Genomic DNA, 23,509 nt, shown 5'->3' with positions numbered 1-23,509 from the left:
ATCTTATATGTTTCAATGAGATACCCTCTCATCCTTCTAAACTCCAGAGTGTACAAGCCCAGCCGCTCCATTCTCTCAGCATATGACAGTCCCGCCATCCCGGAATTAACCTTGTAAACCTACGCTGCACTCCCTCAATAGCAAGAATGTCCTTCCTCAAATTAGGGGACCAAAACTGCACACAATACTCCAGGTGTGGTCTCACTAGGGCTCTGTACAACTGCAGAAGGAGCTCTTTGTACCTATATTCGATAAAGGCCAACATGCCATTCGCTCTGTGTGTATGTGTGTAAAACAAATAGCAAGCTCTCTCTCGCCTTGCTGGCCGGGATGTGAGGAATCTTATCTTTGGGAAATGTTTGGTGCAGCTGAGCTTGTGTAGCAGGGAGGGGGCTGATTACTGGAGGGCAGACCTCCCTCCCCTCCCCTCAATCCTTCCCTCCCTCTGCATTTCTGACATTCCAGCAGATGCGAGTGCAGTCACTGGCCGCAGGTTAAACCATGGTGATCAAAGTCTTCATCGCCTCCTCCTCCGGCTCCAAATCGGTAAGCATTGCTTGCAAGTGTGTGTGTGTGAGGGAGGGAGGGAGAGAGGAGAGAATCCCACAGTCTGGATGGCGCAGAGAACAGGGGAGAGGAGAGAGGAACGGGGGAGAAAGAAGCTCAAGTTACAGCCAAGTCTCAAGTCTCTCTCTCCCCCCCCCCCCCCCCCCCCCCCCCCCCCCCCCACCACCCACCGTTTGATCGCTGCAGTTCTCATAGCATCAGGCTTTGCAACGGCGTTACATTGTGTCGGGGTTTGCGTTAGTGTTGGTTACATTCGTTTTGCAATGTGTGTCCACGTTACATTGTGTCAATGTCTGTTATAGCGTTACATTGTGTCCGTTAGCGCTACATTGTGTCGGCGTTAGTGCTACATTGTGTGGGAGGTTGCATTAGTGTGGGAGTTGCATTGGTGTAGGGGTTGCATTAGTGTGAGAGTTGCATTAGTGTGGGAGTTGCATTAGTGTGGGGGTTGCATTAGAAACATAGAAACATAGTGTGGGAAATTAGGTGCAGGAGTAGGCCATTCGGCCCTTTGAGCCTGCACCGCCATTCAATATGATCATGGCTGATCATCCAACTCAGTATCCCGTACCTGCCTTCTCTCCATACCCCCTTATCCCCTTAGCCACAAGGGCCACATCTAACTCCCTCTTAAATATAGCCAATGAACTGGCCTCGACTACCCTCTGTGGCAGAGATTAGTGTGGGGGTTGCATTAGTGTGGGGGGTTGCATTAGTGTGTGAGTTTACATTAGTTTAGCGTTTGTGCATCAGTGTTGCAATGTGTCGGAGTTTCAATTAGTGTTACATTGTGTCAGAGTTTGCATTTGTGTTGGATTATGCATTGGTGTTGCATTGTAGAGTCATAGAGCGATACAGCGTGGAAACAGGCCCTTTGGCCCAACTTGCCCACACTGGCCACCATGTCCCAGCTGCCCATATCCCTCCAAACCTGTCCTATCAATGAATCTGTCTAACTGTTCCTTAAACATTGAGATAGTCCCAGCCTCAATTTCCTGCTCTGGTTCCATGCACCCATCACCGTTTGTGTGGAAAAAGTTACCCCTCAGATTCCTATTAAATCTTTTCCCCCTCACCTTAAGCCTATCTCCTCTGGTTCTCGATTGACCTACTCTGGGCAAGAGACTCTGTGCATCTAGCCGATCTAGTCCTCTCATGATTTTATACACCTCTGTAAGATCACCCCTCATCCAAGTAATAGAATCCCAGCCTAGTAAACCTTGGAAGAAGGGTCTTGACCTGAAACGTCACACATCCCATCTCTCCGGAGATGCTGCCTGTCCCGCTGAGTTACTCCAGCATTTTGTGTCAACCTCCCCCAAAAGCTCAGACCCTCTAGTCCTGGCAACATCCTGGTTAATCTTCTCTGTATCCCTTCCAGCTTGACAACATCTTTCTGATAACATGGTGTCTAGAACTGAACACAATACTCTCATCATCATCATCATCGGCAGTCACTCGACTGTCCTCTCCTCTCCATGTGGGTCTGCGGATGACTCTGCAGGCCGATCAGCGACCCACACACCATGATGCAACGTGGGCAGTGGAGACTGGCGGTGGTCTGTAGTTGTCGAGTCCCCCTTCTCTCTCTCCCCTTACGGTGCTGTCACTTTGTCTCTGCGACACGGCGTAGTTCCGCGTCGTGCCGTGCAGCTCCTTCCTGCACGGGTTTCCTCCAGGAGCGCCTGCCTGTCCAGTGAACCGTGCTCCCAGTTGCTCGATGTGATGTGGAATTTCTTCCGACTGTTCTTGATGTTGTCCTTGAAGCGTTTCTTTGGCCTGCCGGGGCTCACCGACCTACCTTCAGTTGAGACTACAACATTCTAAATGCAGCCTCACCAACGTCTTATAAAATTGCAACATGACCTCCCAACGTCTATGCTCAATATTCATTGTTCCGAAACATTGTTTCTGAGTTTTTTACTGTGTGGGAGATTGAATTAGTGATGCATTTTGTTGGTGTTTTCACAGTGTGGGAGTTTGTGCATTGGTGTGTGGATTTGCATTCTCAAGCAGCATCTCTGGAGAACGTGGAGAGAAACATAGAAATTAGGTGCAGGAGTAGGCCATTCGGCCCTTCGAGCCTGTACCACCATTCAATATGATCATGGCTGATCATCCAACTCAGTATCCTGTACCTGCCTTCTCTCCATACCCCCTGATCCCTTTAGCCACATCTAACTCCCTCTTAAATACAGCCAATGAACTGGCCTCAACTACCTTCTGTGGCAGAGAGTTCCAGAGATTCACCACTCTCTGTGTGAAAAATGTTTTTCTCATCTCGGTCCTAAAAGATTTCCCCTTTATCCTTAAACTGTGACCCCTAGTTCTGGACTTCCCCAACATCGGGAACAATCTTCCTGCATCTAGCCTGTCCAACCACTTAAGAATTTTGTAAGTTTCTATAAGATCCCCCTCAATCTTCTAAATTCTAGCGAGTACAAGCCGAGTCTATCCAGTCTTTCTTCATATGAAAGTCCTGACATCCCAGGAATCAGTCTGGTGACCCTTCTCTGCACTCCTTCTATGGCAATAATGTCTTTCCTCAGATTAGGAGACCAAAACTGTACGCAATACTCCAGGTGTGGTCTAACCAAGACCCTGTACAACTGCAGTAGAACCTCCCTGCTCCTAGACTCAAATCCTTTTGCTATGAATGCTAACATACCATTGGCTTTCTTCACTGCCTGCTGCACCTGCATGCCTACTTTCAATGACTGGTGTACCATGACACCCAGGTCTCGTTGCATCTCCCCCTTTTCCTAATCGGCCACCATTCAGATAATAGTCTGCTTTCCTGTTTTTGCCACCAAAGTGAATACCTCACATTTATCCACATTATACTGCATCTGCCATGCATTTGCCCACTCACCCAGCCTATCCAAGTCACCTTGCAGCCTCCTAGCATCCTCCTCACAGCTCCAGAACTAGATGGGCCTGAGCTACAGGGAGAGGTTGAGCAGGCTGGGTTTCTATTTCTTCTAAAATCTTTTTATTAATTAACATTTAAAAAAAAAAGATAAGCATAGCAGTGATATTGATACATAGGGATCAGGATTACATTAACAACAATTGACTATTATCTGAATGGTGGACGATTAGGAAAAGGGGAGATGCAACGAGACCTGGGTGTCATGGTACACCAGTCATTGAAAGTAGGCATGCAGGTGCAGCAGGCAGTGAAGAAAGCGAATGGTATGTTAGCATTCATAGCAAAAGGATTTGAGTATAGGAGCAGGGAGGTTCTAATGCAGTTGTACAGGGTCTTGGTGAGACCACACCTGGAGTATTGCATACAGTTTTGGTCTCCTAATCTGAGGAAGGACATTATTGCCACAGAGTGAGTACAGAGAAGGTTCACCAGACTGATTCCTGGGATGTCAGGACTTTCATATGAAGAAAGACTGGATAGATGCGGCTTGTACTCGCTAGAATTTAGAAGATTGAGGGGGATCTTGTAGAAACTTACAAAATTCTTAGTGGGTTGGACAGGCTAGATGCAGGAAGATTGTTCCCGATGTTGGGGAAGTCCAGAACAAGGGGTCACGGTTTAAGGATAAGGGGGAAATCTTTTAGGACCGAGATGAGAAAAACTTTTTTCACACAGAGAGTGGTGAATCTGTGGAATTCTCTGCCACAGAATGTAGTTGAGGCCAGTTTATTGGCTATATTTAAGAGGGAGTTAGATGTGGCCCTTGTGGCTAAAGGGATCAGGGGGTATGGAGAGAAGGCAGGAACGGGACACTGAGTTGGATGATCAGCCATGATCATGTTGAATGGAGGTGCAGGCTCGAAGGGCCGAATGGCCTACTCCTGCACCTATTTTCTATGTTTCTGTGTTCCTAACACTGCCCCCCAGCTTCGTGTCATCCGCAAACTTGGAGATGTTGCATTCAATTACCTTGTCCAAATCATTAATATATATTGTAAATAGCTGAGGTCCCAGCACTGAGCCTTGCGGTACCCAACTAGTCACTGCCTGCCATTGTGAAAAGGACTCGTTTACTCCTACACTTTGCTTCCTGTCTGCCAGCCAGTTCTCTATCCACATCAATACTGAACCCCCAATACCGTGTGCTTTAGGTTTGTATACTAATCTCTTATGTGGGACCTTGTCGAAAGCCTTCTGAAAGTCCAGATACAACACATCCACAGGTTCTCCCCTATCCACTCTACTAGTTACATCCTCGAAAAATTCTATAAGATTCGTCAGACATGATTTACCTTTCATAAATCCATGCTGACTTTGTCCAATGATTTCACCACTTTCCAAATGTGCTGCTACCCCATCTTTAATAACTGACTCTAGCAGTTTCAAACTCTGTACAGACAGCACCCGTGGTCAGGATCGAACCTGGGTCACCGGTGCTGTAAGGCAGCAACTCTACCGCTCCACAAGAGACAAAGATGAAGGGAGGCACGGAGGTTTACTCCTAACCACCAGATACCAATCCCATTGTAATTCGACTTTCTCTTAATCCGAGTCTGCTGTTACTACCAGAGATCCCAGAGCTTCGATTCCCACTGCCATATTTGTTGCTGTTTGGAGATTAGTGCATTCCTAAATACTCCAGAGATTTCCAACCCCCCTTCAATACATCGCTCAATGCCATTAGATTCTTCCTGGAATGTGTGTGGCTGAATGTGCGAAACTAAACAGCCAACATGAGAAGTCCAATTGTGAGTTGGAACAGCGATTCAGTCCACTGAGTCCGCTCTGACCAGCGATCCCCGCACACTAGTTCTATCGGACTACGGACCATTCTCTCTCTCAATCTCTCTCTCGTACTATCGTACTAGGTGCCCAAACTAAGCTGTGATGCATCCTGCTAAAATGCTTTCTGTGGTGCATCTGTAGAAGTTGGTGAGAGTTGCTGGGGACATGCCAAACTTGCGAAGCCTTCTAAGGAAGTAGAGGTGTTGGTGTGCATTCTTGATCATTGCTTCAATGTGGCTGGTCCAGGAAAATGCTGGATGGAGCTACTCACTAATCATGGGTGTGATGCATCCCGATAAGTTCAACTGCCTTGGGATTATGCACAGAATGCAGCAAGATCTTCATGTCAGAAGTAGAATTAGGCCATTCGGCCCATCAAGTCTACTCTGCCATTCTATCATGGCTGATCTATCTCTCCTTCCTAACCCCATTCTCCTGCCTTGTCCCCATAACCTCTGACACCTGTACTAATCAAGAATCTACCCATCTCTGCCTTGAAAATATCCACTGACTTGGCCTCCACAGCCGTCTGTGGCAAAGAATCCCACAGATTCACCACCCTCTGACTGAAGAAATTCCTCCTTATCTCCTTCCTCAAAGAACGTCCTTTAATTCTGAGGCAGTGACCTCTGGTCCTAGACTCTCCAACTAGTGGAAACATCCTCTCCACATCCACTCTATCCAGGCCTTTCACTATTCGGTAAGTTTCACTGAGGTCATTCTTGCCGATTACTGAAATGCTTGCTCATGGTCAAGGTTACTCCTTTGTGCCAAATATTGACCCAACTTCTGCCTCGAAGGACTTTGGCAACACACGTTCCCCCTTCAAAAATCACTCTGAAGAAGGGTCTCGACCTAAAACGTCACCCACTCATTCTCTCCAGAGATGCAGCCAGTCGTGTGGAGTTATTCCAGCATTTTGTGTCAATTGTAGGTGTAAACCAGCATCTACAGTTCCTTCCTTCAACTCTGACAATGTTGTGCTTACAGCTACCCAGGCAAAAATCTGGAGTCGAGAGTCTGGGCTATGTTAATGGTCACAGACCCAGAAATTGACCAAAAACGCAATATCCTTTTGGGGAATGTAGAACGAGAGGTGGGCGCAAACTCGGTGGGCCGAAGGGCCTGTTGCCATGCTGTAACTCTAAACTAAACTAAACTAAACTAAACTAAACTAAACTAAACCCTTTACTTAAATTGTGCAGGAAGGAACTGCAGATGCTGGTTTAAACCAAAGATAGACACAAAAAGCTGGAGTAACTCATATTCAGCACCTCATGTTCCGCTTGGGCTGTCTGTATCCCGGTGGCCTGAACATTGACTTCTCCAATTTCCGGTAGCCCTTGCTGTCTCCACCCCTTCTCAGCTCTCCCTCAGTCCCCTGGCTCCTCCTCTTCCTTTCTCCTTTCTTCTCCCCCCACCACCCCCCTCCCTACATCAGTCTGAAGAAGGGTTTCGGCCCGAAACGTCGCCTATTTCCTTCGCTCCGTAGATGCTGCTGCACCCGCTGAGTTTCTCCAGCATTTTTGTCTGACATTATTGGAATTTATGTTTTAACTTCTCAATCATTACACACTGGCAGTGTGTGAATGAAGTGACCCTTGCAGAAGCTAAATTGGTTTGTGATGCTTGAGTGGTTCTGACTGGAGCTGTCTGCTTTGCTGCTTGTTAGTATAAATCCACTGGTGAAGTAGTGTTATCGCTGAGCCCTGTGTTGACCACAGCCAAGGCACAGATGCTGCTCCTGACCCACCTTAGACTTTACTTCAGACATACAGCGCGGAAACGGTCCCTTCAGCCCACCAAGTCCGACCCAACTTACACTAACACAAACTGTACACCTAAGTTTAAGGATAAGGGGGAAATCTTTTAGGACCGAGATGAGGAAAACATTTTTCACACAGAGAGTGGTGAATCTCTGGAATTCTCTGCCACAGAGGGTAGTTGAGGCCACAGTTCATTGGCTATATATAAGAGGGAGTTAGATGTGGCCCTTGTGGCTAAAGGGATCAGGGGGTATGGAGAGAAGGCAGGTACAGGATACTGAGTTGGATGATCAGCCATGATCATATTGAATGGCAGTGCAGGCTCGAAGGGCCGAATGGCCTACTCCTGCACCTATTTTCTATGTTTCTATCCTACACACTAGGGATAATTCTTACATACACACCTAGCCAATTAACCTACAAACCTGCACGTCTTTGGAGTGTGGGAGGAAACCAAAGATCTCGGAGAAAACCCACGTGGTCACGGGGAGAACGTACAAACTCCACACAGACAGCACCCAGAGTCAGGATCGAACCCGGGTCCCTGGCGCTATAAGCTCTGTAAGGCAGCAATTCTGCCGCTGAGCCACCGGGCAACATGCAGCATAGAAGCAGGCCCTTTGGCCCACTGAGTCCGTGCCGATCAGCGGTCACCCATTCACACTAGTTGTGAGCCCAGTGGCATGAATATTGCATTCCCTCTCTCTCCACCCTCCCCCACCCAACTCGCACCAGCTTCTTGTTTTCATCCAACAAACAGCTAACAATGGCCAGTTCCTTTTTATCATCGTTACTTGTTTGCATACCTTTCATTCATTGTTCTTTATCTCTCTACATCACCGTCTATATCTCTCGTTTGCCTTATCCCTGACCAGTCTGAAGCAAAGATCCTATAGCGGATCAAGATAGACCACTCCTGCTAAATGCAATGGGCTGATGTGTAGTACGCAACGGAGCGGAACGTGGGCCTTTTTTTCATCCATTTCAGTAACCGGGACCGACCCGACCCGCAGTGTAATCAACGTTGCGGGGGAACAGTTTGTGTTAATAAATTATAATTCTGAAAATGAGGAGAAGATTTTTACCAAAGAACTTTTATTTTTACGAGGATGTTTCCGTAAACGGCTCCCGTCTCCGCACTAGTATCTTTGCTCTGTCCGCTACGGGATCTTTGGTGCGGAGACGGAAGCCGGTTACGGAAATGGGGCCGAAAACTACCCACGAATCTGCCCATGGCCGTACATCATCTTCTTCATTGAGTGATCTATCTGCTCGCTGTAGAATCTTTGGTCTGAAGAAGGGTCTTGACACGAAACGTTACCCATTCTTTCTCTCCGGAGATGCTGCCCATCCCGCTGAGTTACTCCAGCTTTTTGTGTCTATCTTTGGTTTAAACCAGCATCTGCAGTTCCTTCCTACACACGAGTTCTATTTTATCGCACTGCCCTGGGGCAATTTCACGGCCAGCCTATTAGCCGTCAAACCTGCACGTCCTTGGGATAAGTGAGGAAACCGGATCACCGGAGAAAATTCCTGAATAATATTTTGATGTGCTTTCAAAGGTCTTTTATTGTCACGTGTACCAATTAAGGTACAGTGATATGCAAATTACCACAGAGCCATACGGGGGAAAAAAAGCAACAAGACACACATCTACATAAAAGTTAACATAAACATCCACCACAGTGGATTCCCCACATTCCCCACTGTGATGGAAAGCAAAACATTCCGATCATCTTCCTCTTTATTCTCCCGCGTCGGGGCAGTCGAACCCGTCGGGGCGATGGAAGCTCCTGCCGCGTGGAGTTCCCGAAGTCGGCTCCGTGATGTTAAATTGACCCAGACTCCCGCGGCCGGAGCTACGAGGTCGATCCCTGGCAAAGGGATCACGGGATCCGCGATGGTGAGTCCGCAGGCGATCTCGGTGGAGCTCTCAAGATCGGCCGCCAGCAATGGCCGCCAACTCCTCGATGTTACGGCACAGTGCGGACGGAGATACGCTACGGGAAAAAAAATCGGTTCTCCGTCGAAGTTTTGGAAAAGTCCACGCCGCGCCTGCGGCTAGAAGCTCCGCAGGCGGCGGCTTCACGATGATGTAGTCCGCAGGCCGGTGGTGGGAGCACTTCTTCTGGTGATCCCCAGCAAGGGATCGCCCCGCCCCGTGATGGTAAGTTCGCCGCGCCTGCTGCTGATGCGCTGGGCCCGTCTCCGAGAAAGGCCGCACCAATCCAGTTGTTAGGCCGTGAGGGGGGGGGGGAGATGCAACAGAGACAAAAGTCGCTACTCAGTCGAGGTAAGTGACTGAAAACGGTCCCCCCCCCCCACACGAAAACACACATTTAGTCACAATAAAAAACAAAAAACGTGGAAAGGCCGAACACGCTGCTGGCGAGGCTGCCGGCTCGCAGCGCCACCTGGTGGAATACCATCCTCTGTGTGAAAAGTTGCTCCTCAGCTTCCTATTAAATCTTTCCCCTCCCACTTTAAACACCTGTCCTGGATCTAGGGGTGTGTTCCTAATTGCTGGTGACTTAGTCTGAGCACACTGTGTATATCTATTTATGAGAGGCATCGATAAGGTGGACAGTCAGAACCTTTTTCCTGTAGTGGAAGTGTCCCAACACTAGAGGGCGCAGCTATAAGGTGAGAGAGGGGTAAGTTTAATGGTGTGCGGGGCAGGATTTTCACACAGAGGGTGGTGGGTGCCTGGAACGTGCTGCCGGGGGTAGTGGTGGTGGTGGTGGAGGCAGGTGCCACAGTGGCGTTGACCTGCCAAGGACAGACACAAGGTGCTGGAGTAACTCAGCGGGTCAGGCAGCGTCTCTGGAGAAAATGCAATAGATGACATTTCGGGTCAGGACCCTTCTGCAGACCATCTGAAAAAGAGTCCTGACCAGAAACGTCACCTCTCCATGTTCTCCGGAGATGCTGCCTGACCCGCTGAGTTACGCCAGCACTCTGTGTTTGGCTCCTGTACTGGCCTATGTTCTGTGACTTGGTTAATTCGTCATTGAATTATGCCTGAATTTGACATCAGCCCTTACTGCTACCAAATTTGGTCGGTGTCTGGTTGGCCCTCGCTCACTGGAGAAGCAACATGCCTTCCCATTTATAGCAAAGACGGGACTTCTGTTTTGAACTAAATTGGAGCAAGATGCAGACACTAGTTGTACTGTACTTACTGACTGACAATAAGTCATCCTACTAACAACCAACCAGTCCTCATGGGAGACCCTCGGACTATCTTTGATCGGACTTTACTGGCTTTAACTTGCACTTTTTCACACACAGGGTTGTGAGTGGAATTCTCTGCCTCGGAAGGTGGTGGAGGTCGGTACTCTGGATACTTTCAAGAGAGAGCTAGATAGGGAATCATATTGAAACATATAAGATTATTAAGGGTTTGGACACGCTAGAGGCAGGAAACATGTTCCCGATGTTGGGGGAGTCCAGAACCAGGGGCCACGGGATAAGAATAAGGGGTAAGCCATTTAGAAAGGAGATGAGGAAAAACTTTTTCACACAGAGAGTGGTAAGTCTGTGGAATTCTCTGCCTCAGAGGACGGTGGAGGCCGGTTCTCTGGATGCTTTCAAGAGAGAGCTAGATAGGATTCTTGAAGATAGCGGAGTCAGGGGATATGGGGAGAAGGCAGGAACGGGGTACTGATTGGGGATGATCAGCTGTGATCACATTGAATGGCGGTGCTGGCTCGAAGGGCCGAATGGCCTACTCCTGCACCTGTTGGGAAAAAAAAGACGCTATTCACAATATTCCCTTTATCGTGTATCTGTACACTGTGGACGGCTGGATTGTAATCATGTACAGCCTTTCCGCTGACAGGTTAACACACAACAAAAGCTTCTCGCTGTATCCCGGTACATGTGACAATAAACTAGGGCCAAAGATAAATTTAATTTGCGTTGATTGGAAGTTCTGGATGGGAAAACGGTTTCTACATAAACATAGAAACATAGAAAATAGGTGCAGGAGGAGGCCATTCAGCCCTTCGAGCCAGCACCGCCATCCATTGCGATCATGGCTGATCGTCCCCTATCAATAACCCGTGCCTGCCTTCTCCCCAAATCCCTTGACTCCACAGCCACTAGAGCTCTATCTAACTCTCTCTTAAATCCATCCAGTGACTTGGCCTCCACTGCCCTCTGTGGCAGGGAATTCCACAAATCCACAACTCTCTGGGTGAAAAAGTTTTTTCTCACCTCAGTCTTATGCCCCGTCCCCTTTATTCTAAACTGTGAACAGAAACCTCTGGGACTCGCCCAACACCCAACATTATTCCTGCCTGTAGCTTGTCCCAGTCCTTTTATCAGTTTTATATGTTTACACTGGTACTATTACAAGGCCTCACGGCAAAACCTTGAACTATTCCGGGAAGTTGCATACTGGAAAGGATTATTGGTAGGGCGCAAAGTGGTGGAGGTTTCCGTTCAGGTTTCCTAAGTGGGACAGGGAATGGGCGAATTTGACCTCCCCTTTCTTCAGAAGCCTTGAGTCCCCTTGGCAGGCTTTCGCCCAGATACAGAACATTTTTCCTGCGATCAGCGATCACCCCGTACCTTTTATAATTCTACACTGTTTACACTGGTACATTTTTACCTCAGCGGTTTAATTCACCTGCACGTCTTTGGATTAGAGTTGCATACCAGAGCATAGGAAAACCCAAGGTAGACACAGGGAGAATGGTACAGACTGTACCCGCGGTCAGGATTGAACCAGGCGCTGTACAATAGCAACTCTACCGCTGCGCCACCGTGCTGCCCTTCTTCAGGTTGATCCTCCGTCAATTCCCTCCATCGGTCTGAAGAAGGGTCCCGACCCAAAACGTCGCCCATCCATGCTCTCCAGAGAGGCTGCCCGACCCTCTGAGCCACTTTCATTGATTATGTGTTCTGGGTGAGAAAGCTGAGTTTCCATATAAATGCTGTTACAACAGATTGTACACGATTACAAACTTGAACTGTGTTTCATTAGAGTTGCCTGGAGTTGATCGCGTTACCGAGTGATATTTGGTTCAATAGTCAGCAAACCATGTGAAGTGTTTTCATTATTAACAGTCACGGTGGCCCAGCGGTAGAGTTGCTGCCTTGCAGCGCCGGAGACCCGGGTTTGATCCCGACTACGGGTGCTGCCTGTACGGAGTTTGCACGTTCTCCCCGTGACCACGTGGGTTATTGGCATGGTGTAGGTGTAAATTGTTCCTAGTGTGGATAGTGTTAGTGTGCGGTAATTCTGGAGGTATTGGAGGAACATCACCTCATATTTTGCTTGGGCAGCTTACACCTAACTTCATGTAGCCCTTGCTTTAAACCCTCTCTTCTTCCCTCTCCCTTCCCAGTTCTCCCACCAGCCCGACTGCCTCCGATTACATTTTATCTCTGTTTGCTTTGTTGTCACCTTTTCCCAGCTAACAACAATCTATTCTACATTTTTCTAGATCTCCATTCCCTTTGTCCAATTTTCACACCTCACACTTCCTTATCTATGCATCTCCCTCTCTCCGGACATCGGTAGAGTTGCTGCCTGACAGCGCTTGCAGCGCCGGAGACCCGGGTTCGATCCCGACTACGGGTGCAGTGAAAAGCTTTTGTTGCGTACTAACCAGTCAGCGGTAAAAATGAGTCAAACACACACCTAATGGGTGGACTGGTCTCACCTACAGATCAAGAAGCAACAACAGGAGGTGGTCGACTATCTCCAGGCCAACAAGATCGACTTTGAACGATGTGACATCGCCGTTAGCGACGGCAACAGGATGTTCATGAGGGAGAATGTTCCGGAGAAGTGCCGGCCTGTGAGTGGAGTCCCACTCCCACCCCAGATCTTCAACAACGATCACTACTGTGGGGTAGGGTGGACTCGCATCTCTGTCCTCAATATGGAACGAATGTGTTTGTGTGTGGGGGAGGGGGGGAGGGTTAATCGGTACGCTCATACATGATAGGAGCAGCATTAGGCCATTCGGCCCGTCAAGTCTAATCTGTCAGTCAATCATTCCTGAACTAACTCTCCCTCCTAACCCCATTCTCCTGCCCTCTCCCCATAAACCTCTGACACCCATACTAGAAACATAGAAACATAGAAAATAGGTGCAGGAGTAGGCCATTCGGCCCTTCAAGCCTGCACCGCCATTCAATATGATCATGGCTGATCATCCAACTCAGTATCCCATCCCTGCCTTCTCTCCATACCCCCTGATCCCTTTAGCCACAAGGGCAACATCTAACTCCCTCTTAAATATAGCCAATGAACTGGCCTCAACTACCTTCTGTGGCAGAGAGTTCCACAGATTCACCACTCTCTGTGTGAAAAATGTTTTTTCTCATCTCGGTCCTAAAAGATTTTCCCCTTATCCTTAAACTGTGACCCCTTGTTCTGGACTTCCCCAACATCGGGAACAATCTTCCTGCATCTAGCCTGCCCAACCCCTTAAGAATTTTATAAGTTTCTATAAGATCCCCCCTCAATCTTCTAAATTCTAGCGAGTACAAGCCGAGTCTATCCAGTTTTTCTTCATATGAAAGTCCTGACATCCCAGGAATCAGTCTGGTGAACCTTCTCTGTACTCCCTCTATGGCAAGAATGTCTTTCCTCAGATTAGGAGACCAAAACTGTACGCAATACTCCAGGGGTGGTCTCACCAAGACCCTGGACAACTGCAGTAGAACCTCCCTGCTCCTATACTCAAATCCTTTTGTTATGAATGCTAACATACCATTGGCTTTCTTCACTGCCTGCTGCACCTGCATGCCTACTTTCATTGACTGGTGTACCATGACACCCAGGTCTCGTTTCATCTCCCCTTTTCCTAATCGGCCACCGATTCGGCCACTAATCAAGAAGTCAGGCGGCTATTTCTCGGTGGGCGCCACAGTGGCGCTGCGGTAGAGTTGCCGCCTCACCGCGCCAGAGACTCTGGATCGATCCTCACTACGGGTGCTGTCTGTACGGAGTTTGTACGTTCTCCCTGTGACCTGCGTGGGTTTTCTCCAGGTGCTCCGGTTTCCTCCAAAAACGTAGGGGTTTGTAAGCTAATTGATAAAAATTGTAAATTGTCCCCAGTGTGTGTAGGATGGCATTATGGGACAGGGTGATCACTGGTTGGCACGGTCTCCGTGGGCCGAAGGGCCTGTTTCCCCCGGTTCTCTGGATACTTTCAAGAGAGAGCTAGATAGGGCTCTTAAAAATAGCGGAGTCAGGGGATATGGGGAGAAGGCAGGAACGTGGTACTGATTGGGGATGATCAGCCATGATCACATTGAATGGCGGTGCTGGCTCGAAGGGGCGAATGGCCTCCTCCTGCACCTATTGTCTATTGTCTCCTCTCCTCACCCAGCCATCTCCCCCCCCCCCCCAGTTTCAGGCTCCTGAACCTTCCTCCCGACAGCAGGAATGAAATGAGAGCACGGCCCGATGCGGGATGGGTTGGATCTCTCGAAGGAGCTGGTTCAGTTTAGTGTAGGTCAGAGACACAGCACGGAAACAGACCCTTCGGCCCATCGAGTCCGATGCGCTGACCAGCGATCCCCACACACTGAAACACTATCCTACACACACTCGGGACAATTTACACCTACAGTACACCAAGCCAATTAACCTACAAACCTGCACGTCCTTGGAGTGTGGGAGGAAACCCAAGGTCCCGGAGAAAATCCACGCAGTCACGGGGACCCGTAGTCAGGATCGAACCGGGATCTCTGGCGCAGTAAGGCAGCAACTCTACCGCTGTGTGTGAAACCTTGGTCTGCTGTTCTGCAATGCTCTCATTCCACCTTCTCTCTTTCCAGAACTTTGAGGCATTTTTCGACGCCCGAGAGAACAACGCTGTCTATGCATTCCTGGGGCTGACGGCTCCACCCGGTTCAAAGGTCAGAACGCAACTCTACCCAGTCTTCAACTTGATACTTGTGGGTCAAGAGACTCACAGAGCACGGAAACAGGCCCTTCGGCCCAACTTGACCATGCTGACCAACAGGAGCAAAGAGGTCCTTCTGCAGTTGTACAGGGACCTAGTGAGACCACACCTGGAGTATTGTGTGCAGTTTTGGTCCCCTAATTTGAGGAAGGACATTCTTGCTATTGAGGGAGTGCAGCGTAGGTTTACAAGGTTAATTCCCGGGATGGCGGGACTGTCATATGCTGAGAGAACGGAGCGGCTGGGCTTGTACACTCTGGAGTTTAGAAGGATGAGAACTCATTGAAACATATAAGATTATTAAGGGTTTGGACACGCTAGAGGCAGGAAACATGTTCCCATGGGAGACCCTCGGACATGGGGACTGGTAACCACTTTTTTTCAACCAGGGGTTGTGAGGGCCACAGTTCTGGATACTTTCAAGAGAGAGCTAGATAGGGGTAATTGCCATTAGAATGGGCTAGAGGAGGAAACATGTTCCCGATGTTTTCCACACAGAAGGGAGGTTGTGAGTCTGTGAAAAATTCTCTCCCTCAGAGAATGGTGGAGTGGTGGATTCTCTGTTCTCGGTGGAGGCCGGTTCTCTGGATGCTTTCAAGAGAGAGCTGGATAGGGCTCTTAAAGATAGCGGAGTCAGGGGATATGGGGAGAAGGCAGGAACGGGGTACTGATTGGGGATGATCAACCATCACATTGAATGGTGGTGCTGGCTCGAAGGGCCGAATGGCCTACTCCTGCACCTATTGTCTATTGATAGGAATGAATAAATGATGCGCTGTTGTCACTTGTGATGGGGTGTCGTGGGTTATGGGGAGAAGGCAGGAGAATGGGGTTAGGAGGGAGAGATAGATCAGCCATGATTGAATGGCAGAGTAGACTCGATGGGCTGAATGGCCTAACTCTACTTGTATCATCATACTAGTGGGGAAGATGCTTGAGTTGATTATTAAATAAGTAACAGCAACGCATTTGGAAAGCAGTGGCAGGATCGGCCCAAGTCAGCGTGGATTTATGAAGGGGAAATCATGCTTGACTAAACTTCTGGAATTTTTTAAAGTTACAAATCTCCCCCCCCCCTGCACCCCCGCGCCAGTTGCCACTTTGTTCTCCCCCCCCCCCCACCGTAATGGCGGTTTCCCCCCACTCCATTTCCTTCCCTCGGCACTTCCACGTGTACGTCCTCGTCCGTCAGTGGGTCGGAGCCCGGCGCAGCGACCTCTCAACTATCGCCAGCGGGTCCTCTCCGCACACATTAGCGGCGCTGACCCAGGCACCAGCCGCGGGCTGCGTCTAGACTACCGTGCCACCTATCCCTCCGCACCGGTCCTATCCGTGTAACCCCTCCGGCAGCTCGTTCCGTCTGCCCGCCAGCTGTCAAGAGTGTTTAATATCATATGCATATCATATTCTTACTTGAGCAAGTGAAACCAGCATAGGTTGGTGTTAATGGGCCGAACGGCCTGTTTCCGCGCAGCGAGCGATTTTGGAAGCAAAACACAGTGTTTACTTACAAGTTGGTTGCGTGGGCAGTTGGTGAATTTCGTTCCACTCTGCAGTCCCCTTGCATCACCAGACGGACAACTTAGCACGAGGCCTACATGAGTCAACAGTTCTGTTGTGAAGTGTTGATATGATCTCATCCCAGTGGGGTGGTGGGAGTACATAGAGGACAGCACTCTAGAGAAAGGGCAGCGGTAGAGTTGCTGCCTCACAACTGCCAGAGACCCGGGTTCAATCCCGACCACGGGCGCTGTCTGTACGGAGTTTGCTCGTTCTCCCCGTGACCCGCGTGGGTTTTCTCCGGGGCCTTCCGTTTTCCTCCCACACTCCAAAGGCGTGCAGGTTTGCAGGTTAATTGGCTTGGTGCTCATGTAAATTGTCCCTAGAGTGCGCAGGTTAATGCTAGTATGTGGATGATCACTGGTCGGCGCGGACCCGGTGGGCCGAATGGCCTGTTTTCTGCGCTGTATCTCCAAACTAAAAACAGAAAAAGCTAGCTGGCTTGTTAAAACACGGCCGGCACTTTGGAAGTTTGGAAATTAATTTGCCAGCCCTCTGTAAACAACAGAATCTCCAAACCCCCCCCCGCCTTGTTGAATTTTCACCACGAGCATTGAACTGTGCAGATTCTATTCTGGGTCAAAATGTGTGATCACATTGCACTCTGGGCGTTGCCATGGAGACAGACGATTAATGACCCAGAGTTCCTGTTATGCTGCCAAATATAACAACTCTGCAAACCTGCAATGGAGACATGGTGTTGAATTTTAAAACAAAATCTCTGGATGGTAAATGTGCCTATTTTAGTAGAGTTTAGATTATTGTCACGTGCACCAAGGTGCAGTGGAAAGCTGGGCACAGGCTTGTACCCGCTGGAGTTTAGAAGACCTGGATGGGGGGGGGGCTCATTGAAAAGTACAGAATAGTGAAAGCGCTTGGATAGAGTGGATGTGGAGAGGATGTTTCCACTAGTGGGAGAGTCTATTCTAGGACTAGAGGGTCACAGCCTCAGAATTAAAGGACGTTCCTTTAGGAAGGAGATGAGGGGGAATTTCTTTAGGGTGAATCCGTGGAATCCTTTGTGGAGGCCAAGTCAATGGATATTTTTAAGGCAGAGAGAGATAGATTCTTGATTAGTACAGTTGCCGGGGGTTATGGGAAGAAGGCAGGATTGAATGGGGAGTAGGGATGGGGATGGAGATAGATCAGCCATGATTTAATGGTGCAGAGTTGACTAAGATAAAGGGAAGAATGGCCTAATTCTCCTCTTCACTCTCTCTAAGCATTTTTGTCTACCTTCGATTTTTACGCACCTAAAATACTCTTGCGAACCTTCCCCAGTTGGAGATTGCAGAGTGGGAATTGTAACTATATGGTATTATCCGATCTGTAAAGTACTGAAGAAGGGTCTCGACCCGAAACATAGAAACATCGCCTATTTCCTTCGCTCCATAGCCCTTCTGCCTCACCACCGTTGAGTTTCTCCAGCATTTTTGTCTACCTTCGATTTTCCAGCTAATCTGCAGTTCCTAACTCTTAAATATAGCCAATACTCTACACCTGTGGTACCTTCCCCAGTTGCTCTAAGTCTTGTACATCGGTTTTAAAGGATTTCCCCCTTATCCTTAAGCTGTGATTGTACATATATATCGGGTATTATCCGATCTGTTGGGACCCCAGCATGCAAATCCCCTCGAAGCTTTTCACTGTAAACCTATCGTCTTTCTTACAGTGTCCCAGGTATTAGTAAACCTCTATGACAAAAGTCCTTTAGTTCTTAGTTTTCGTTTACTTTAGAGATACAGTGCAGGCACAGGCCCTTTGGCCCATCGAGTCCGCGCCGACCAACTACCACCCCGTGCACTAGCACTATCCTACACACAAGGAACAATTTACAATTTCTACTGAAGCCAAATTTAACCTGCAAACCTTTACGTCTTTAGAGTGTGGGAGGAAACCGGAGCACCCGGGGAAAACCCACGCAGGTCACGGGGAAGAACGTACAAACTCCGTACGGAGAGAAACCGTAGTCAGGATCGAACCCGGGCCTCTGACGCTGTGAGGCAGCAACTCCACCGTGCCGCCCGCGGGCGTTCACCGTCAGAAAAGTGTTGCCTGATTTTGAGCTGCAAATGTTTCCGCTGTGTTTTGCATTGTGAATGATGTCAGCCCATGTGAGTTCTACACCCAACTCACATCTGGTAGGCATTTAGCTCCACCACAGCCAGAAGAACTGGCTTAGGATCCTCATACCTCAGCCAGCCCTGACACATTTTCATGACTTAAAGCTGCCTGGATTACTAGGGTATTAGCTGCAAGGAAAGTGAAGGAAGACAATAGATAATAAGTGCAGGAGTAGGCCATTCGGCCCTTCGAGCCAGCACCGCCATTCAATGCGATCATGGCTGATCATTCCCAATCAGTACCCCGTTCCTGCCTTCTCCCCATATCCCCTGACTTCGCTATCTTTAAGAGCCCTATCTAGCTCTCTCATGAAAGTATCCAGAGAACCGGCCTCCACCATTCACTGAGGTAGAGAATTCCACAGACTCACAACTCTCTGTGTGAAAAAGTGTTTCCTCATCTCCGTTCTAAATGGCTTACCCCTTATTCTGGAACTGCAGATGCTGGTTTAAACCAAAGATGGACACAAAAAGCTGGAGTGACTCAGCGGGACAGGCGGCATCTGTGGAGAGAAGGAACGGGTGACGTTTGGGCTCGAGGCCTTTCTTCCTGTCCCGCTGAGTCACTCCAGCTTTTTGTGTCTATCTTTAGCCACAAGAAAAGGTCGGGGAAGCTAGGACTGCTTCCTCTGGCACGCTGGAGGCTGAAGGGAGGCCTGAGAGAAGCAGATAAAATTAGATAGGGTAGACAGTCAGAACCTTTATCCCGAGGTGGGAAATGTCATAAACCAGAGGGCATAGTTTTGAAGTGAGGGGGCAATGCTTAAAGGAGATGATTGAGGTTGTTTTTTGTAAAAACAGGGTGGTGGGTGGCTGGAATGTGCTGCCAGATTTGGTGGTGGAGGCAGATAAGATAGTGGTGTTTAAGAGGCTTTTAGACAGACACATGGATATGGAGGGATGGAAGGATATATACCATGTGCTGGCAGAGAAGATCAGTTTAACTTGGCATCATGTCCGGCACAATGATTGTGGGCCGAAGGGCCTGTTCCTGTGCTGTACTGTTCGATAAATATGTGCGGCAGGGTGGCACAGCGGTAGAGTTGCTGCCTCACAGTGTCAGAGACCCGGGTTCGATTTCGACTTGTGGTGCTGTCTGTGTGGAGCTTACACGTTCTCCTTGTGGCCGCGTGGGTTTACTCCGGGTGCTCCGGTTTCCTCCCACGTCCCAAAGACGTGCAGGTTTGCAGGTTAATTGGCCCTCTGTAAACTGCCCCCTAGTGTGTCGGGAGTGGATGTGAATAACACAGAACTAGTAGCAATGTTACAAAATTTTGAGATTAAAAAATCAAGTCTGTAATTTATCCCATCAGATAAAGCATAAAAAGAAGTTTAATTTGACACCTAATTCACTTTCATATCTGAAGTATTTAAAAAGTTATGGCCATTTTCATACTCGGAAATTAGCATCTTGTTCCCTATTGATTTTCTATGGACAAGACAAAAAAGCTGTGATCGTGGACAGTCAAAAGCCCATAACCTTCTTAAAAATTAAGAGAACTGAATGAAATTTTCAGTTATCGTAGATTGAACCATTCTGAAACAAATATAAAATAATCTTACTTGGATGACCTGAAATTAAAACATATAATTAGTTAGTTACCCAAGTGTAGCAAATTTCAAACTTCAATTACTAGATCTAAACATCTATCCATTTCTTAATAAATGATTAACATTTTTAAATAGCCCAAGTGTCCAAATAATATTCATAAATAATTCACAATAAAACATGATTTTGAAATCTCATTTACATTAATTTATAGGCCAAATGGAAGGAATTTAGTGTTCAATTGCTGTAAATTAAAGTCCATTTAAATCAGCTTTCTAGTGGGTTCCTGTGAACGCGCTGGTTTAGAACACATTGCAGTAGATTTGTGCCTCAAATGCCCAGAAAAATACTGCGGGATATAAAGAGCCCAAAATTAGCTACTCGCAATAGTAAACTTTGTATAAAGGGTTCTTAAGAAGCCCTTTTTAATGTAAAAATAAGCTACATACCTTCTGTATACAGCTCCATGCGGTCCTGTGGTTGCGTGAGGTCGTGGGTTTAGAGAGTGATTTTTAAACTATTATAACTATTATACAAGGCCATAAAAACTAATAATACCTTTTGCGACGCGGTCTTTCAGCGATTTTTCGTTAATGATTTACTAGGCTGAACATCTTCGATTGGAACAGCCTAGTGAAAATCGCGTTTTAAACCCGCCCCCCTCTAAACGGCGCCAAAATCGCGCACACCCACAGCGCCAGATTTTCAGCCACGCTTCAGGTAGGCTTTGCAACATACCTAGAACTAGTGTGAACGGGCGATCGATGGCCGGCGTGGACTGGGTGGGACGATGTGCCTATTTTAATGCATTATCTCTAAACTAAATTAAACTAATCTAAGGATGCGTTGAGAAACAATCCAAATGTGTATCTTTAGTAAGTTTCAGTTTAGTTTATTGTCACGTGTACTGAGGTACAGTGAAAAGCTTTTGTTGTGTGCTAACCAGTCAGCGGAAAGACACGTGATTACAATCGAGCCATTCACAGTGTACAGATACATGATAAGGGCATAACGTTTAATGGAAAGTTGCAAAACATGAGGCATCTTTTACTGAACAAAATGGACCAGATGCAATAGACAATAGGTGCAGGAGTAGGCCATTCGGCCCTTCGAGCCAGCACCGCCATTCAATGTGATCATGGCTGATCATCCACAATCAGTACCCCGTTCCTGCCTTCTCCCCATATCCCCTATCTTTAAGAGCCCTATCTAGCTCTCTCTTGAAAGCATCCAGAGAACCGGCCTCCACCGCCCTCTGAGGCAGAGAATTCCACTTCAATGATTCAATGATACTTAATTGTCACATGTGCCTAGGTACAGTGAAGTTTCAGTTTCAGTTCAGTTTAGTTTATTGTCACGTGTACCGAGGTACAGTGAAAAGCTTTTTTGTTGCGTGCTAACCAGTCAGCGGAAAGACAGTACATGATTGCAATCGAGCCATTAACAGTGTACAGATACATGAGAAGACAATATCATAGTTAAAGTAAGTATCGTTGCTGCAGAAGTTGAGGTTTAAGAGTGTGGAGCGACTGCGATGTGAGATTGTAGACCTGCTTCCGTGGCCAGCACATAAATAGTCGCCTGTGTTGGGACCGACTCGATAGTATCGATATCTAATCCCGTCTATTTTCTTTTTTTTTTAGGAGGCAGAAGCGCTTGCAAAACGGGATGTATGATGTTCAGTCTCCCGCGCTCCAAAGTTATTAAAGAAAAACAGACCATCCGATATACTTTGCCACTGAGAAGAATTCCAGAGAGGCTGTCTGTCTGTCTGTGGATGGCCTTCTCAGTTAGTTACAATATCCCAGTTCTCTTCCTTAATAGCCAGCAACTGGGCGAACACAAACCACCAAGCCATGTTGATGAATATTTTTCATTGCCTTATTTTCCTACCTGGTCGTCCGATCTTATTTACGAGGGCAGACCAGCTGTTACCAGAAAGGTAATGGATTGGATAAAATTCTTAACCCAGTTTTTTGCTTTCTGCTCAGTTTGATATTCTTCACACTTCAATCTCGTCACAATGAAGAGTTTGTGCCTCAGTCTTCATGCTGACTCATCGCACTGCGTTGCTGTTCCGTCAACGTCTGAGTCAATTTTATTCGTCACATGCATCCGAAGGTGCAGTGAAATGAATTTGCCAGCAGCGATACACTTAAAAAGAACACACACACACAGTACACAATAGAATTGAACACAAACATCTACCACAGCATTCTTCACTGTGGTAGAAGGCAACAAAGTTCAGCCAGGCTTCCTCCTTAGGTCATTCGTGGTCGGGGCCATAAACCCTCTGTATTCGCCGCTACGGACGGCCCGATGTACAGGCCCTCTCGTCGGGTTGGTCGAAACTCTGACGCCTGGACGGTCAAACGCACTCCGCGGCTTGGAGTGCCCGAATCGGCACTTTCCTACCGGAGACTGCGGCTTCAGGATGTTATAGGCTGCAGGCCGGCGATCGGAGCTCTTCTCCGGCGATCATATAGTCTTAATCATCGTCTGTCAAAAATATTGATCAATTTTAAAGGCGCTCGTTACATTCCTTTATCTAGTCCAGAATACAGTCTGAACCAAAGAAAAACTAACACTCATTTTATCATGACCAAGATGCCCCATCTACACTGGTCCCACCTGTCCGCGTGTGGCCCATATGCCTTTAAACCAGGAGTTGTCTACTTTTTTTTGCCCCGTTTTCCCCTGGCAACTTTAATAGCACATTACAATGTTATTTCACTTATTTATGAATGATTAATGATGAACAGATACCGGTATACTAGAACCAAACACAGTCAGTCAATGAGAAAAAATATGTACAAATCCAGCATCACTAAATTTACGAAATTTACGAAATTTACCCCAGGTTGGGAACCCTTGCTGTAAACCTTTCCTATCAATGTACATGTCTAAATGCCTCTTAATGGCACCTTATCGTTCTTTTACCTGCTTCAACTACCTCCTCTGGCAGCTCGTTCCACGCAACCACCACCTTTTGTGTGGAAAAAGTTGCCCCTCAGGTTCCTATTAAATCTTTCCCCACTCACCTGAACCCCTATGACCCCTGGTTCTTGATTCCCCTACTCTGGGTGAAAGACTGTGTGCAATCATTCCATCTATATCCATCTATGTTGTTCTGTTCATTACTTGTACAGCTCCATTCCTCTCAGCACCATTCTCCTGCCTTCTCCCCGCGACCTCTGACACCCTGAAGAATCTGCCAATCTCTTTAAAGGACACTGACCCACTGACTTGGCCTCCACCACAGTCTGTGCCAATGAATTCCACAGATTCACCACCTT

General features: G+C 47.8%; 1 protein-coding gene across 1 annotated transcript; it reads left to right on the top strand.

The window, feature by feature from the left end:
• The first annotated feature begins 397 nt into the window (after nt 1-397).
• On the top strand, nt 398-23,466 carry LOC129702013 (adapter SH3BGRL-like). The gene is made up of 4 exons (XM_055643497.1): nt 398-546; nt 12,729-12,914; nt 14,854-14,934; nt 21,857-23,466. The coding sequence occupies exons 1-4, from the start codon at nt 502-504 to the stop codon at nt 21,887-21,889; spliced, it is 345 nt and encodes a 114-aa protein (XP_055499472.1). The 5' UTR covers nt 398-501; the 3' UTR covers nt 21,890-23,466.
• Nucleotides 23,467-23,509: the final 43 nt, after the last annotated feature.

The sequence above is a fragment of the Leucoraja erinacea genome, chromosome 12, assembly GCF_028641065.1.
Source record: "Leucoraja erinacea ecotype New England chromosome 12, Leri_hhj_1, whole genome shotgun sequence".
NCBI lineage: Eukaryota > Metazoa > Chordata > Chondrichthyes > Rajiformes > Rajidae > Leucoraja > Leucoraja erinaceus.
The sequence above is the reverse complement of the archived record's forward strand: the minus strand, read 5'-3'. Positions and strand labels throughout refer to the sequence as shown.

What these genes read in the sequence shown, in the direction of transcription:
- LOC129702013 (XM_055643497.1), top strand. Translation starts at nt 502, where the DNA reads ATGGTGATCAAAGTCTTCATCGCCTCCTCCTCCGGCTCCAAATCG. An exon ending in ACAACGATCACTACTGTGGG is followed by an intron (nt 12,915 to 14,853) that starts GTAGGGTGGACT and finishes CTCTCTTTCCAG; the next exon opens with AACTTTGAGGCATTTTTCGA. An exon ending in CGGCTCCACCCGGTTCAAAG is followed by an intron (nt 14,935 to 21,856) that starts GTCAGAACGCAA and finishes TTTTTTTTTTAG; the next exon opens with GAGGCAGAAGCGCTTGCAAA.